At 41.9% G+C, this 14,517-nt stretch overlaps 1 protein-coding gene across 3 annotated transcripts in view; it reads right to left on the bottom strand.

The window, feature by feature from the left end:
• EPC2 (enhancer of polycomb homolog 2) overlaps window positions 1–14,517 on the bottom strand; it is a 232,707-nt gene that overhangs the window by 122,363 nt on the left and 95,827 nt on the right. For 2 of the 3 annotated variants that reach the window (XM_010330308.3, XM_003921987.4), the window contains exon 1: window positions 9,683–10,117. In XM_010330308.3, the coding sequence (XP_010328610.1) occupies window positions 9,683–9,835 (153 nt within the window). In that variant the 5' untranslated portion in view covers window positions 9,836–10,117. Of the gene's footprint in view, window positions 1–9,682; window positions 10,118–10,705; window positions 11,911–14,517 lie in introns of those variants that run through there. The other variant, XM_010330319.2, reaches the window with a different exon arrangement.

Genomic DNA, 14,517 nt, shown 5'->3' on the forward strand with positions numbered 1-14,517 from the left:
AATTCAATGGTATACTGGAATGACTCTCTTCACTTCTCTAGTATGCAACACCCACTGAAAAGATTTTCGTCAATAAAACTTATCTTCCCCATAACTAATTATCTAACCTAAAAAAAAATGCATTCTGAAAAACAAAAACAATATTTAACTATTAATTATTCAGGGTCCAATTATTACTCTAAGGATTAAGTGAAGATTTAGTTCTCTTAGCAACACATTTTCAAGGTCTTTAGTTTTTAGAATGAATTTGATCGTTAACCGCTGTGCCAGAAAGCAAAGGAAGGAGTAAAATAGATATATTAACTTGCTAATGTTTGAAAGCACTCTTTTTTTTTTTTGGAAACAGAGTCTTGCTCTGTCACCAGGCTGTAGTGCAGCGGCACAATCCCGGCTCACTGCAACCTCCGCCTGCTGGGTTCAAGCAATTCTTTAGCCTCAGCCTCCCAAGTAGCTGGGACCACAGGCATGTGCCACCACACCTGGCTAATTTTTGTATTTTTAGTAGAGATGAGGTTTCACCATGTTGGCCAGGATCGTCTTGATCTCCTGACCTCATGATCCGCCCACCTCAGCCTCCCAAAGTGCTGGGATTACAGGTGTGAGCCACTGTGCCCGGCCCTCTTTTTTTTTTTTTTTTAAGAGACAGAGTCTCAGTCTCATTCTGTCACCCAGGCTGGAGTGCAGTGGCACTATCACAGATCACTGCAGCCTTGAATTCCCAGGCTCAAGCAATCCTCCAGTTTCAGCCTCCGAAGTAGCTGAGACTACAGGTACATGCCACTCCACCCAGCAAATTTTTTTATTTTTTGTGGACATGAAGTCTTAACTATGTTGCCCAGGCTGATCTCAAACATCTAGCCTAAAGCTGTAAAAATGTTTAACTGGCATGAGAAAAAACGTGAAACGCTATCACAGAACAATGTCTGGGAATACTCTTAAATTTTACTCTTTCATCAACCTCCACATTTGTTATACTATATAAGCAAAAACTGTTATCAAAAAATGGGTGTTGCCTATGAGACACAGACAAGTTTAAAAAAAAAAAAAAAGTAATCTTGGCCAGGAGTGGTAGCTCATGCCTATAATCACAGCACTTTGGGAAGCCAAGGCGAGTAGATCATGAGGTCAGGAGCTCGAGATCAGCCTGGCCAACATGGTGAAACCCCAGCTCTACTAAAAATACAAAAATTAGCCAAGCGTAGTGGCTCATGCCTTTAGCCCCAGCTACTCAGGAGGCTGAGGCAGGAGAATCACTTGAACCTGGAAGGCAGAGGTTGCAGTGAGCCAAGACGACACCATTGTACTCCAGCCTGGGAGATAGAGCAAGACTTTGTCTCGAAAAAAAAAAATGTCATCTTTTAAAACTAACTTTTCAGATATTTTATTGAACAAATAAGGAAATGGAGCTCAATGAAGTTAAGTAATTTACTTTGCCCATAAGGAAAGTGGCATAGGCCAGGATTGGAACCTAACTCACAATTTCCAAGTTCCAACAACTTCAATGAATTAGCAGCAAAACTGAGTGCTGCTTGTTGACTCCCCAACCAACAGTCTCAGGACCTTGGCCGAATATTTAAAAAAAAAAAAAAAAAAAAAAAAAAGCAAGCTGGGAAGCAAAGAGGAGTTAGAGATGTAGCAGATAAGCTGACTCTCCACTCTGCATTCTTCTGACTTTACAGCAACAGCAGCTGACAGTTAAACAAAAAACCTAAAATCAGACAGATACAATGAAATGGTCTTGAGGAGAAACTGGAAGGGACTGGCATCTTCCTGCACAGTGTTAATTCTGTAAGAAGCAGTCCTGAGTAATAAAATATGTAAATTTGAAGTTCTGTCCCATTAAAATAGTATAGACAAGGCAAATAATCAAAGATCAACTTCATGTTAAAATCAAATAATCATGATAGACCAATGCCATCTACATTGTTCTCCATCGTGGCTTATTCCTATCAGCCTTTCCTCCTCATGCTGTCCCTACGCATCCATTACTGTTTTTCTACTTCAACTCTACTTAAAACCAAATGAAGATGCAGAGCTGCGTTGTTTACCGATACAACCAAACTCAATCCAAGTGACCTGCATCATGCTAAGTGCCTGTATTACAAATGTTTTATCACTTAAGATAGAAAGTGACAGAAGTGCCTACATTGCTACCCTGCTGGTCTTAAGTACTGAATAAAACAGACATTATACGTTCCTTAAGACGTTTAGTCTAGTTGGGGAAATAAGCTACTCTCATGCACGCACTCTCACTTCCTCATACATATATAAAATTCACACACACACACACCCTTACACACACACTCAAGTGAGAAAAATGATACTATAAAATTAAACTCTAGTGGTAAGGACTAAAGGTACTACTGAACTTCAGAATACTTACAGCAATGAGTAAGACTAGTAAACATAGTGAAGAAAATTTCATGAAAGCAAGGAAATGATCGTAACTAAAACATACACAGAATGGATTGCTCTACTGAGCTCTAGGAAAATTAACAGTAGATAGTGGGTGAGTATAATTGATCTTCATAAAAGAAAGAACTACAAGCTAAACTGACAGCATCTCAGTAGTGTTAAAGAGTTAAACTTTACGCATTAGTATTTTCCTAATATTTAATGTCACATTTGTTAGTTTATCAAACTATAATTCTGGACAATATGCCAATACATAGAGGTGCAAACAATTTTTAGAGCCAAAGGTAACTTAAAGGTCACTCACTCCAATTCTATTTCACAAATGAGAAAACTAAGGGCCAGGAAGGTTAAATAATTTCTACAAGGTCACACAAAATTCATCCCTTACAACTTTGAAAATTAGTAAGTGTGAAGAGTTTGCTTTCTTTAAAAAGGACACTGGAGACTTCTTTTACAGTCTTTAATTCAAATTTCATTTAAAACATAATATATACAAAATATTCTAAGCTCATTAAAACATGTTACAAATTTATGATTTGTAAAAACATAGTAAGTATGCAAGTTCACCTTGGGACAAACCATGGATTAAAATGATTTAACAATTTAACTTCCTAACTTTTGATCATGCTATATACTCACCAGTAGACCATCTCTCAGGGAAGTTCCCTGGCTGGGAGGGTAACACTTAACCAATACAGGTACACTAACTTCCCCTGTTCTTTGAATGGTTTGATTAATGCAAACCAGACCAACAATACTCTCTATCTCAAGAATCTGGAATTTTGAACTTTTAACGGGACAATAAATGATAGGACAGTAAAGCTATAAAGGACCTTAGATATCATCTAGTTCTCAACCCATTCATTTTACAGATGAAGCAGTATAACAGTGAAGCCAAGAGCCCCAGAGTCAATCAGCCTGAGTTCAAATTCTGGCTCTAGCATGTTCTTTTTTAGATGAATGACCTTAGGCAAGTTACTTAATTTCTAAAGTTTCAGTTTCTTCTTCTGAAAAAGAAGTCATAATAACACCTATATGTCCTACTGTTATAGTCAGCTCCAAACCATCTACAACAGGCGTCCCCAAACTACGGCCGGCCCGTGGGCCACATGCGACCCCCTGAGGCCATTTATCCGGCCCCCCGCCTCACTTCAGGAAGGGGCACCTCTTTCATTGGTGGTCAGTGAGAGGAGCACAGTATGTGGCGGCCTTCCAACGGTCTGAAGGACAGTGAACTGGCCCCCTGTGTAAAAAGTTTGGGGACGCCTGATCTACAAAGTGCCTGGCACATGCTCAACACACTCAACAACACACACTCAAATGTTAGCTGTGATGGCAGTGATGACAACCGGAGGCTTAAGAAAAGCTAAGCAATTTCCCAAATTACATGGCCATTTAATCTATTTAGGCATAAACGGGTTAATCCACAACAACCAGAACCAGAAACAAAAAATCAGACCTCAGTGGTGTTTCTTCTATACCACCCTACAAACTCCTAGGCCTAACATTCAAAACTATCTATAATTTAGTATAATTCTACCTTGTTTCCAACCTAATCTCCACCCCTATTTTTGCTCCTTCATTCACCAAATATTTACTGAGTGCTTCTATGTTTTAAACAGTTTCTAGTGCTGAAGATATAACAGGGATAAAAGGAAGAGGAAGACAGTAGTAAAACATGTCTGCATGTCTGAACAAAAACAGGAGAATGATATGGTCAGCAACACTGGAGTGCTCTCCTCCTGAAGTTTCTATTAGCAGGAAGAAGAATAGGTAATGATTGACAGAAAACATCTAACATGGAAGAATCTTCCTGTGGTCTACTCAGCATCCTTAGAACTTGCTTTAGATAGTCCTATGCTCAAATATTTGCTTCAACATACACCGTGCAACCAAACCTGAAAGACCAAATTGTTACATCTCTCTCCAAGACGACTTCTATATAGCATGCAGTCAATCTCCTCACACCACTCAACTACACTAACATTTAACTTTCTCTCATGCTTTTTTGATGTCTGTCAGGTTGACGTAATGCTGCAGTTTTTGCTAACTTTCCAGATACATGTTTTGGGCCTTAATGGATCACTGAGGTGCCATGAAATCAAAGTCTGCATCTTCTCTGACTCCTAACAACATTTCAGCACACAGACTTACACATACTTTGGCTATACAAACACTTGAGTTTCCCAATATCTTATTTAGATAGCAACTGGCATTTAGATAATGCCTGGGATGTCCTTTGCTTTTGTTAAAAGAAGAAACACTGAGGTTTTTACAGTGTAAATTTACAAAACTGCATTTTATATCCGCTCCTTTATAAAACATGAAATATATTAGTGCCAATAGTAATTTTGAAAATATATCAAGACTGATTAAATTCCCACCCTATCATTCAAAATATCACTTAAAATATTAACATCATGGCAAAAATGAGACAACATATGAGAGGAGATATGGCAATTCAAATTAGTCATGATCTTCTTTAAAAATAAGGTGAATCACATGATTCATGTAGACTGGTACATTCTGGTATGAAAATGTATCTCACACAAATCTACATATGCCTATGAGAGTTACTTAAAACAAGATAAAGATTTGCATTGCAACTATATCCACGTGTGAAAAGAGTCTATATTTAAAGAGGCCTCTGACTCAAGAGGAAAAGAGGATATAATATTTAGGAATACATGGTACCAAAGAAAGCAACCAAAAAGAATTCCTGGAAGAAGAATTTATCAAATTCTGCTAATAAATTTTACATACAGATAGATATTTTGGGGGGGGGGGGGAAGAAAAGACAAAACATAGCTTTTGGAATATAAAAAGAACTAGAAGGCCATTCAACACTCAACAAACATTTTCAAGCATGTATTATATGCCAGCCACAGTTCCAGGCACTTGGAATGTATTAATGAACAAAACAAGGAAAGATTTTTGCCCTTAGGGTCATTACATTCTAGCAGAAGAAAAATCTAAACAATAAAATGAGACAGTTTCCCACAAATTTCTTATATGCTTAAGATAACATAAACACTGGGATAAATGTAATGGTGCCAATACAGGGGAAAGCAAAGTTAACAAATTGCTGAGAATAAAGAAAGAGAATCTGAAAAGCCAAGAGAAAAAGACCAAATTAAGTGATAAAAAACTAGCTTCTTAATAATTTATAACAATTTAACCAAATTGACATCAAGTTTTCCAAAATTATAAAAAGTAAAATATTATTTACAAAAACTATACTGAACTTAATCACAGTTCAAATGATAACTCTGGGTTCTGTAAGAACCCTGAAGAGGCAGGAGGGTTACTATGAGTATATGCTTCTGTGACACCAATGTCAAGGGTCTGAATTCCAGCCACCACAGGCAGGAAGACCTTTCAGGTTTTTTCTCTACAAAACAGAAATGGTAATACCACAAAGGGCTGTTACCAGAATTAAATGATAACTAAAAACTGGAAACAACTCAAAAATCAGAGAAATACATAAAGACAGCATAACAAATTCACTGGACTACTACTGAGCAATACAAAGGAACAGACTGATAAGGATGAATCTTAAATGCATCGGGCTGAACAAAGAAAGCTAGAAACAAAAAAGTAGGTATAATTCAATTTATATGAAATTCTAGAAAAGGCAAACAAATCCACAGTAAAAAACAAAAAACAAATCAACAGTTGCTTGGAAATAGCTGTGGAGAGGGATTGGTTGCAAATGAGCACAACGGAATTTTTCCAATGTTGGAAATGTTCTATATCTTGTTTTCACGCATGTATACATTTGTCAAAATCCATCAAACTCTACAGTGTACGTAGGTACATTTATTGTATGTAAATTATACCTCAAGAAAGTTTTTTAAAATGGATTAAATGAAATAATATATGTAAAGCCCTTAACACAGTATCTGGGATATATGAAGTACTCAATAAATAGTAGGTATTAGTAAAAACATCAACTACCACTATACAACACTCATGGGGAGGTGGCAGAACTGCTGACTGCCTAATTTTCCTGGTCTAAATTCTAAATAAACATAAGCATACAGTACTTGACCTAGACCAAAAGACAAAGTTAAAGGAGGACCCCAACTGGCAGCTCTTTGCAAAGGACAATGATAATAAGGATAGGGAAGAAAAGAAGTAAAAGATGCTTGCATGTCCAAAAGAAAAGAAAAAACTATCAGTATGACATGGTTATCAATAATAGAATGTTACCAATGCCCACAAACACCTGAATCACCTCATCCAGGCATTGTCAGAATGTAACTCAGTCAAAATGTAACTCAAAATTGTTACACAGAGGAGACAGGCCTTAATTTTAAGGGTGGGTGGAAGTAGAGGGCGAGTGGGAAAAAGCCATCCGTGAAGACTTCAAAATGGAAGTCAAAAGATTTAGCCAATCAAGCAGGACAGCACAGTTCAGAGACACCCAGCAACAATTATGAATCCATAAGCCAAGGTTTGTTGGTTACAAGCCTATTAACTTAAAAGAAAAAATCTTACAAAGATAAGGAGTTAAGGACATCTAGATATTTTAAGTTACTTAAAATATAATTCAAGTGAAACACAAAACATTTGTGAAATGTATGACATTTTACTGCTAAGAAATATTTATCAAGGCAGAACCATTTTTATAAATACATAATTCTGTTTAGTAACAGAACTCCTGTAAATAAGACCAGAGAAATGAATCTGCTGTCACTCATGAAAGCACGTCTGACATTCATACGAAAGAAAGAATGAATGAAAAAAAGAAAAGAGAGAGGAAAACTAACACCCCAATTGGACACTCTGGGAAGCAAAAGACTTCAGAATATATATCTTAACTGTTAAGGTTTGTTTAGTTTTGATTTTAAGAATCTCCACTTTTAGCCTTTATTAAAGAGACAGAAAGGACAAGACAAAGAATCACAAATTCTGGGTTTCAACTCTAGTTCTGGCAAAATTTGTATTTCTTCTTCCTTAAAATTGGGCAATTGAGGTAGGCTACTGAAAAGTATCCAACTTTAGCACTCATGCTCTAGTTTGAAAATAATTTTTTCTAAAAGAGTCAATATACAATTGCAAAGCGTGGCCATGCACAGTGGCTCACACCTGTAATCCCAGCACTTTGGAGGTCGAGGCAAGTGGATCACCTGAGGTCAGGAGTTTGAGACCAGCCTGGCCAATATGGTGAAACCCTGACTCCACTAAAAATACAAAAATCAGATGGGCGAGGTGGCAGGCGCCTGCAATCCCAGCTACTCGAGAGGCTGAGGCAGGACAGGAGAATTGCTAGAATCCAGGAGGTGGAGGTTGCAGTGAGCCAGTATCTCGCCACTACAGTCCAGCCGGGACCACAAGAGCGAAATTCCATCTCAAAAAACAAACAAAAAAACTGCAACACAAGTGAAGCACTTTAGTTTTAATAAAGCATGAAAAAATTACTCTGTTATCTTACTAAATTAAGTTAAAATACTAAGGACGATGTATCTCAAAAAACAAACAAAAAATTGCAACACAAGCACTTTTATTTTTAATAAAGCATGAAAAAATTACTCTGTACGTTATCTTACTAAATTAAGATAAAATGCTAAGGACCATTTATGTTGCTGATTGCAAAAAGTAACATATCCTCCGGAGTTAACTGTTCATTCTGGAAGATTTCTTGACTCAAGTTCTAAAATAATAGGATCCAAGTAATTACACACAATACTGGTACTTTTAAGGCCATCTTTCTTTCAGGGCAAGACCCATAAAATAGCAAAAATTTCCAAAGTTGTGCTTATTAGAGTTCGATGAATTAATTATTGTACATAATTTTACCTTAATTTTCCTTTCCATGGAAAACTGAGTCATGTTAGAAACAAATTTTATTTAAAAAAGAAGTTCTCACATAGGAAAAAGTTCTCACAGCTCCAAACCTTAGGAATAAATGCTGGGTTTTGATTATATATTATGTAATATATATACACACACGTATGTATGCGTATATGTTATATATGTATGTGTATACATACAGTTAAGTTCATCCTGATGCTACGGCCATATTCATTTGTTACAGAAATTGTAAGACTTTCAAATAATCACACACCAAAGAGGAATGTGTTAATTAAGAGCAGAAAGTAGTAATAACAGGGTAATATAATGAGGTCAGAACACTACCAGCCAATCAAAGGCATAAAAGCATTTCCTGCAATATTAATAGTCAAAAGAGAAAACCAATCACGGAAACCTAACGCTTCCTTTTGACAGTCACAGAAGCAAGAGAACCAATCCACACACACTCGAGGTTGACAATAAGGCGGGACTGTAGGTTCATTGAAGAAATTCTTGAGGGTGCAGTTACTATGAACTTCGCACACAAGTAACACCACTCGAGTCATAAACACTTTTGTCAATACAGATGAAATTCAACTGTATGTAAAATCTAACCCATCGGAGCAAAAGCAGCAGTTTTATCAAAAGATGCCGTATTACCAAAATTACAACTGCCAATTTAGACGCACTAGGTCCTCAACTTCTAGGGACCACCCCGTAATGACAATTCTCGAGGACACCGTTGCGCCGGCGGCCAGCTCCGGAGCATCCTCCGCTCCTCTCTAACGCTGCGCACCGAGCGCAGCGGTCCCGGCGGAGCAGGCAGAGCCCGTCCGCTCCGAGCCCGGCTCGGCTGAACGGGCCGGCGGGCGGCTCTCGGATACTACGCCCCGCTCGGTAGTCGCGGCCCCTGCCCTACCCCGCCGCAGTGCTACACCGGCTCATCCCGCTGCACTGTCGCTGGCGAGGGAGCCAGGATGATTACATTGCTGGGAGGAAGATGTTTTGAAAGCGCCTTACTTTCCACAGCCATTTCAAAGAGAACCCAATACAAAACCAAATTTAAAAGTGGAAAAAATAAGAATCTTGCCCAGCCAAATAATACCCCGCCATTAATTAACCCCGCGCCTGGGGAAGGAAGGTGGGAAGGTAAACAGAGACCGTACGCCAACTGCGGCCAGCGCATCCCCTTGCGCCATTCCCGGCCGCCGCTTACGGCAAGGCCCCCTTACGGCAGCGTAAGCAGCGCTGCGAGCTAATCACAACACTGGGACGCAACAACATGGCGGCCGCGGGCGGGCGCTACGCTGGCCGAGAGGGTTTACGCTACTCCGCCGGCGTAGAGTCCCATGCGTTGGAGCGGCAGCGGCGCCCTCCAGCGAGCGTAAAGCGCTCTGTGAATGGCGAAGCCCGACTGACAAAGGGGAGGGGGGAGGAGGGAAGGGGGGGTAATAAACACTCGAGTCCCTACCGATTCCTCCTCCTTCTCCATCCCGGTGGGCATCTGGGGCACGGCCCGGTTGATGGAGACGCAGTCGTTGAGATCAGGCATGTCCTTGCCGCGGTAGATAGGCAGCGGTTTGGCGGCGTCCAGCGCCCGCGCTCGGAAGGAGAGTTTACTCATTGTCTCCCCGCCTTACAGGAACAGCCCGGGCGGCGGCGGCGGGGCGGGCGGGGAGGGGGGGAGGACTCCCGCCGCCTCCTCCACCTCCTTCCTCAGTGCAGCGCGGCCGGCCCGCTCCTCCTCCTCCTCACTGCCCCCGGCCACAGCATGGGCGCCCACCCCGCCCGAAAACAGCCCCCCGCCGCCCGCGGCCGCTTCCACACACTAGATCCGCCGCTCGCCCGCCCGATCCGCTCCCTGCGCCATGGCCAACATGGCGGACATTACCACAGCGGCGGCGAGCGATCCCGGCAGCCCGCGCGAGAGCGCGCCCCCGCCGCGGGAACGCGCTTCGCCCTCTCCCTCCCTTCCTCCCTCCCTCCCTCCCTCCTTCCTCTCCCTTCCCCTCCCTCGCCTGCCCACCCACTCTCTCCGCGGCGCTGCCGGCCCGCGGGAGCGTGCTCGGTCTCGGTCTGCTCCGGGGAAGAGAGGGCGGCGGCGGCGCCCCTCCGCTCGCCGGCCGGTGCTCTCGCTGTGTGGCAGGTGCCAGGTGCGCAAGTTCGCCCGCGCCCCGTAGCGTGCGCCTCTGCCTGCGCCGCCCGGTCTCCCCTCTCCCGGAGGAAGGCGCCGGGCAGAGACCGCCGCGTCGAGCAGCGCGCGTGTGCTGAAGCCCGGGAGCGGAAAGGGAAGGTGTCGACCCGGACCCACCAGCCACCACCCAAGCCTGGACTCGGACAGCGCTTATGCCCAGGGCGCCCCGAGCGCAGGCTAATTATTCGCATCCTCCGAGGCGCGCTTCCCCGAGAGGTGCGAGAGGTCCCTCCCGGCAGTCCGGTCGGAGGGGCGCCGCGCCGCGGAGGCCAGCCCTCTCCCCCGCCCTCGCCTCCGTACCTGTCCGAGAGAGCTCTCCAAGGTGCGGCGGCGCGCTCGTCCTCGCCTTCGCGGGGTGGATGCTCAGGGCAGCAGGGAGAGTTCATGGTCTGAGGCTGCCACAAGCAACAAGTGAACTTGAACCTGTCACCCAAACTTCGGTACAGCTGTTTAGTGGATGATAGGTATTTCTCTGAGTTCAAAAAATAGTAGCGTACCTAAAAGTTCAGCTTCTAAAAATTTAACCAAAGGCAGCACACATTTGCAAAGTAGCAGATGTGTGTCAAATGTGGGGTGCTGTAGACGTCTGAGAAAAGGTTCCTGTCTCAGAGACCTTTCACATTAATGGGATGCCAGGATGGTTGGAAAGATGAATAACAGTAAGAGACGTAAATAGCTGAAGAAAATGGCAGCTGGAAAGATAAATGGCAACCGAAAAAAAAAAAGTGTAAATATTTGAAGAAAATAATACAAGAGGTGACACAGGCAGTAAGTAGGACATGATTAATTACCAAACGAGACGTAGGCAATAATTGTGAGAGTTGAGAGAAAGGAGGCATGACTGCAGCCTAAACTGGTTAGAGAAAGTTCTCAGGAGAAGGGAAAATCAAGGTGACTCAAATAAGTACTAACTCTTGTTGACATCCACCTGGTTTAGCCAAGAGTCTCTTGGTTAGTCTTTGAGCATTACACATTTTTCACAAAATCCGTACAGAGAGTTAACACATCTTACCATTTTCTAATAATCGATCAATTCTCTGCCTAACGCAGAGAAAGGCAGATGGTTTCCTAAAGACCAACAGTGAAAAAAATTGATTCCTACTGTCATTTCTGTGACATCAAAACTGTATCTCTTCCTCTGTTAAGTCCTTTTAACCCTCCTCCACTTCCTCCTCTCCTCCTTTTTCCTCCTCTTCCTCTTCCCCCTTTCTCTCTACAGTCTCCTCCTTTGAAGGCAGAATGGTGGACACAGTCTTCATGGTAGTGTCCAAATAGTCTAACCAGTCTGTCCCAGCAAAACTCGGAGTATTGTTTAGTGCAGCTTGAGTGTTTTTCATATACTCTGTTGTTGGAAACAATGGCGATGCTGTGACTCATTTCTTGTAAGCAGTGCCTTCCTCAAGCTTATGGGCATGTCCTGCTCTAAGTGCTACCTCTGGAACAGTTCCAGTTCTCTGCAAGGAAAACAAGGAGTTCTTGGGAGAGGGTCAGCACCGGGTTCAAGCCTGAAAGGAAAGAAAAAAGAAATAGTTGAAGAAATGAGTCATCCAGAGCTTTCATCTGGATGCCCAGCCCTCCTCAGGTTCAGGAAGGATAGCTTTCTTGTAGTCTATGTTTGTTTCACTGTTACTCTCTCTCAGAAAAGGAAAGGTTGAGTATGTATAATATGCCAGCCATTGTAGTAGCATGTTACAGACATTATCTCAACTAACTGAATTCCACTTCTTGTTATAACTGTATGAAAAAATATAATTTTACCAATAAGAAAACTGAGTGTCACATAATTTGCCAAATTTCAATTCTAACTCACAGAACTGAGCTCAAATTCAGGTCTGACCTGACTTCAAAACCCTTGTTTTCTCAGTGGTGCTACCCTGCTATCCAAGCTTTTCAGCTTATTGACCAGTCAGCATTTTAAAGCTGCTAATCCAAAGCTGATGACTAAGACCTTCCAACCAACGGCCAAGAGAGTGCATCACCCAGAGCCTAAAATTGTGGTAGACTCAAGGAGGGCAGGCACAATATCCATCTGTCAATCCCTGTATCCCCAGTTCCTTGCCTCACGTATGGCAGGCATCTAAGGTATATTCGTTGACTGATATTCCATGAAGAAATTCGCTAACACTGACCCCATGCCACTCTAGCTTATAGTTTACATACCTTACTGGCCTGTCACCTGACCTAGCTATTGCTGCCAATATTTGCTATTACTGTGGTCCACCCAGTTTCCAGCCTCCTGCCTTTGGGCATAGAGATTTTAGAACCAATTACAGCAATTCAAAAACACCTTTTTGAAACCTGGAATTTAACTATAGGAAGGGATTTTTGCTGTAGTGGCTGTTTCTTTGTTCTTCTTTTACTTTGACCATGTAAAAGATTTCTTCCCCAAATCTCCATTTTCTTCTCACCCTGTAGGTAATGATTATAGAGCTGGTTTGAGGCAAATAACACAATACACTTTTCAACTGAGATACAGCCTGTATTTTCTTGGCTTCCAATTTAGTGCCCAAACCAGAATGCCTCTGTTCACATTTGGAAAGTAACTTTTATTTGTATATAAGTATTACCTTTCATAAAGTTTATTTCTGATTGATTTGTTGAATACTCCTATAATTGTTAATGCTAAAAACAGAAAAATCTTCTTATAAAATAAAAAATTATGAAACACTTTTATCAAGACCTGCTTCAAATGGATGTGCAGCCTAATCACCAATTTTAATTTTCACATACAATGCGCTGAGTACAGTCATTCGAAAATCAGTCCACTTAAATATGCTCTGCACCAATTCCAAATGACATGCACTTAGCCCAGCGAGCATAATATATAAACACCGAAGAATTAAAACCAGTTTTAAAGCCATATCACAATAAAATCACTATCTAAATGTAGTCTAAATTGGAATAAATGTCAAGTAACTGTTAGAACTGGAATTACATTCCAGTTTCCATTTCCCAGTACTATAATCAAGGCAGGCAGCTTCCAAATAATGGATAAATTACTTTTTGAAAGGAATCTTAAAACTAGTAAACACAGTTGCTATTCAACTATTTCAGAGTTTTGTAAATGTCACGTTCTTTCTAATTGGCTCCTGGTTTCAGCAAACCCAATTGAAAGTTAATTGGGTTGGTATGTGAACTGCATCTCCACCCCTCCCCCTTATGTTCCCAGGAATGAGCCTAGTACTAATAAAGCTTCGTTGTTTTCATATGTAATCTGAATGTGGGGTCTGCATTCATTACAATCAACTGGAATCAGTTCCATGGTTCCAGTGCCCTTTTCTGAGGCAACTCTGCATCTTTGAGATGTAAGGACAGAGACTACACTGAGAGGTGACCTGCCAAACATCTACTTCTACCTCTACGTTTGCCACAGTGGGACTAGCAGATGGTAAATAAAAATTGGTGGCTGTGGCTCAGTCTCTTAGCAGCATCGCTCCTCTCAGACCTGGTTGGAATCACAGGGTGCCACCTTGTGTATAAGCTGACGATTTACTTCCCAGTTCCACAAAGGATCCAAATAGACTCCAAAATGATCAGCCTGAAAGCTCTGCATTTTGTTATCTAAGAGAAAAAATGAAACAGATTTGAAAACACACAGCTCCGGAGGGTCCACAACACCCAATTTTGAATCACACTGACAGCCTGTCTCATTTGTTGCCCCACCCCTGACCGAAAAACACACTCAGTGTGCTCCACATTTGGAATAGATTGATGCCGCTCACTCAGGCTTTTGGATGTGGATAAGACAAATAAGTAAAGCTCTTGTGACGAAGCTAATGAATCTGACTTGGACAGTTATGTGTATCCAAACAGCAAGCAAGCTATGTAATTTCAGGACTTTTGTTTGTTTGTTTTTTAGACAGTCTCGCTCTGTCACCCAGGCTGGAGTACAGTGTCGCAATCTTGGCTTACTACAACCTCAGCATCCTGGGTTCAAGCAATTCTCCTGCCTTAGCCTCCTGAGTAGCTGGGATTACAGGCACGCCCAGCTAATTTTTGTATTTTTAGTAGAGACAGGATTTCACCATGTTGGTCAGGCTGGTCTCAAACTCCTGACCTCATGATTCATCCACCTCGGCCCCCCAAAATGTGGGATTACAGAGGTGAGCCAC

The sequence above is a fragment of the Saimiri boliviensis genome, chromosome 5 (assembly GCF_048565385.1).
Source record: "Saimiri boliviensis isolate mSaiBol1 chromosome 5, mSaiBol1.pri, whole genome shotgun sequence".
Taxonomy (NCBI): Eukaryota; Metazoa; Chordata; class Mammalia; order Primates; family Cebidae; genus Saimiri; species Saimiri boliviensis.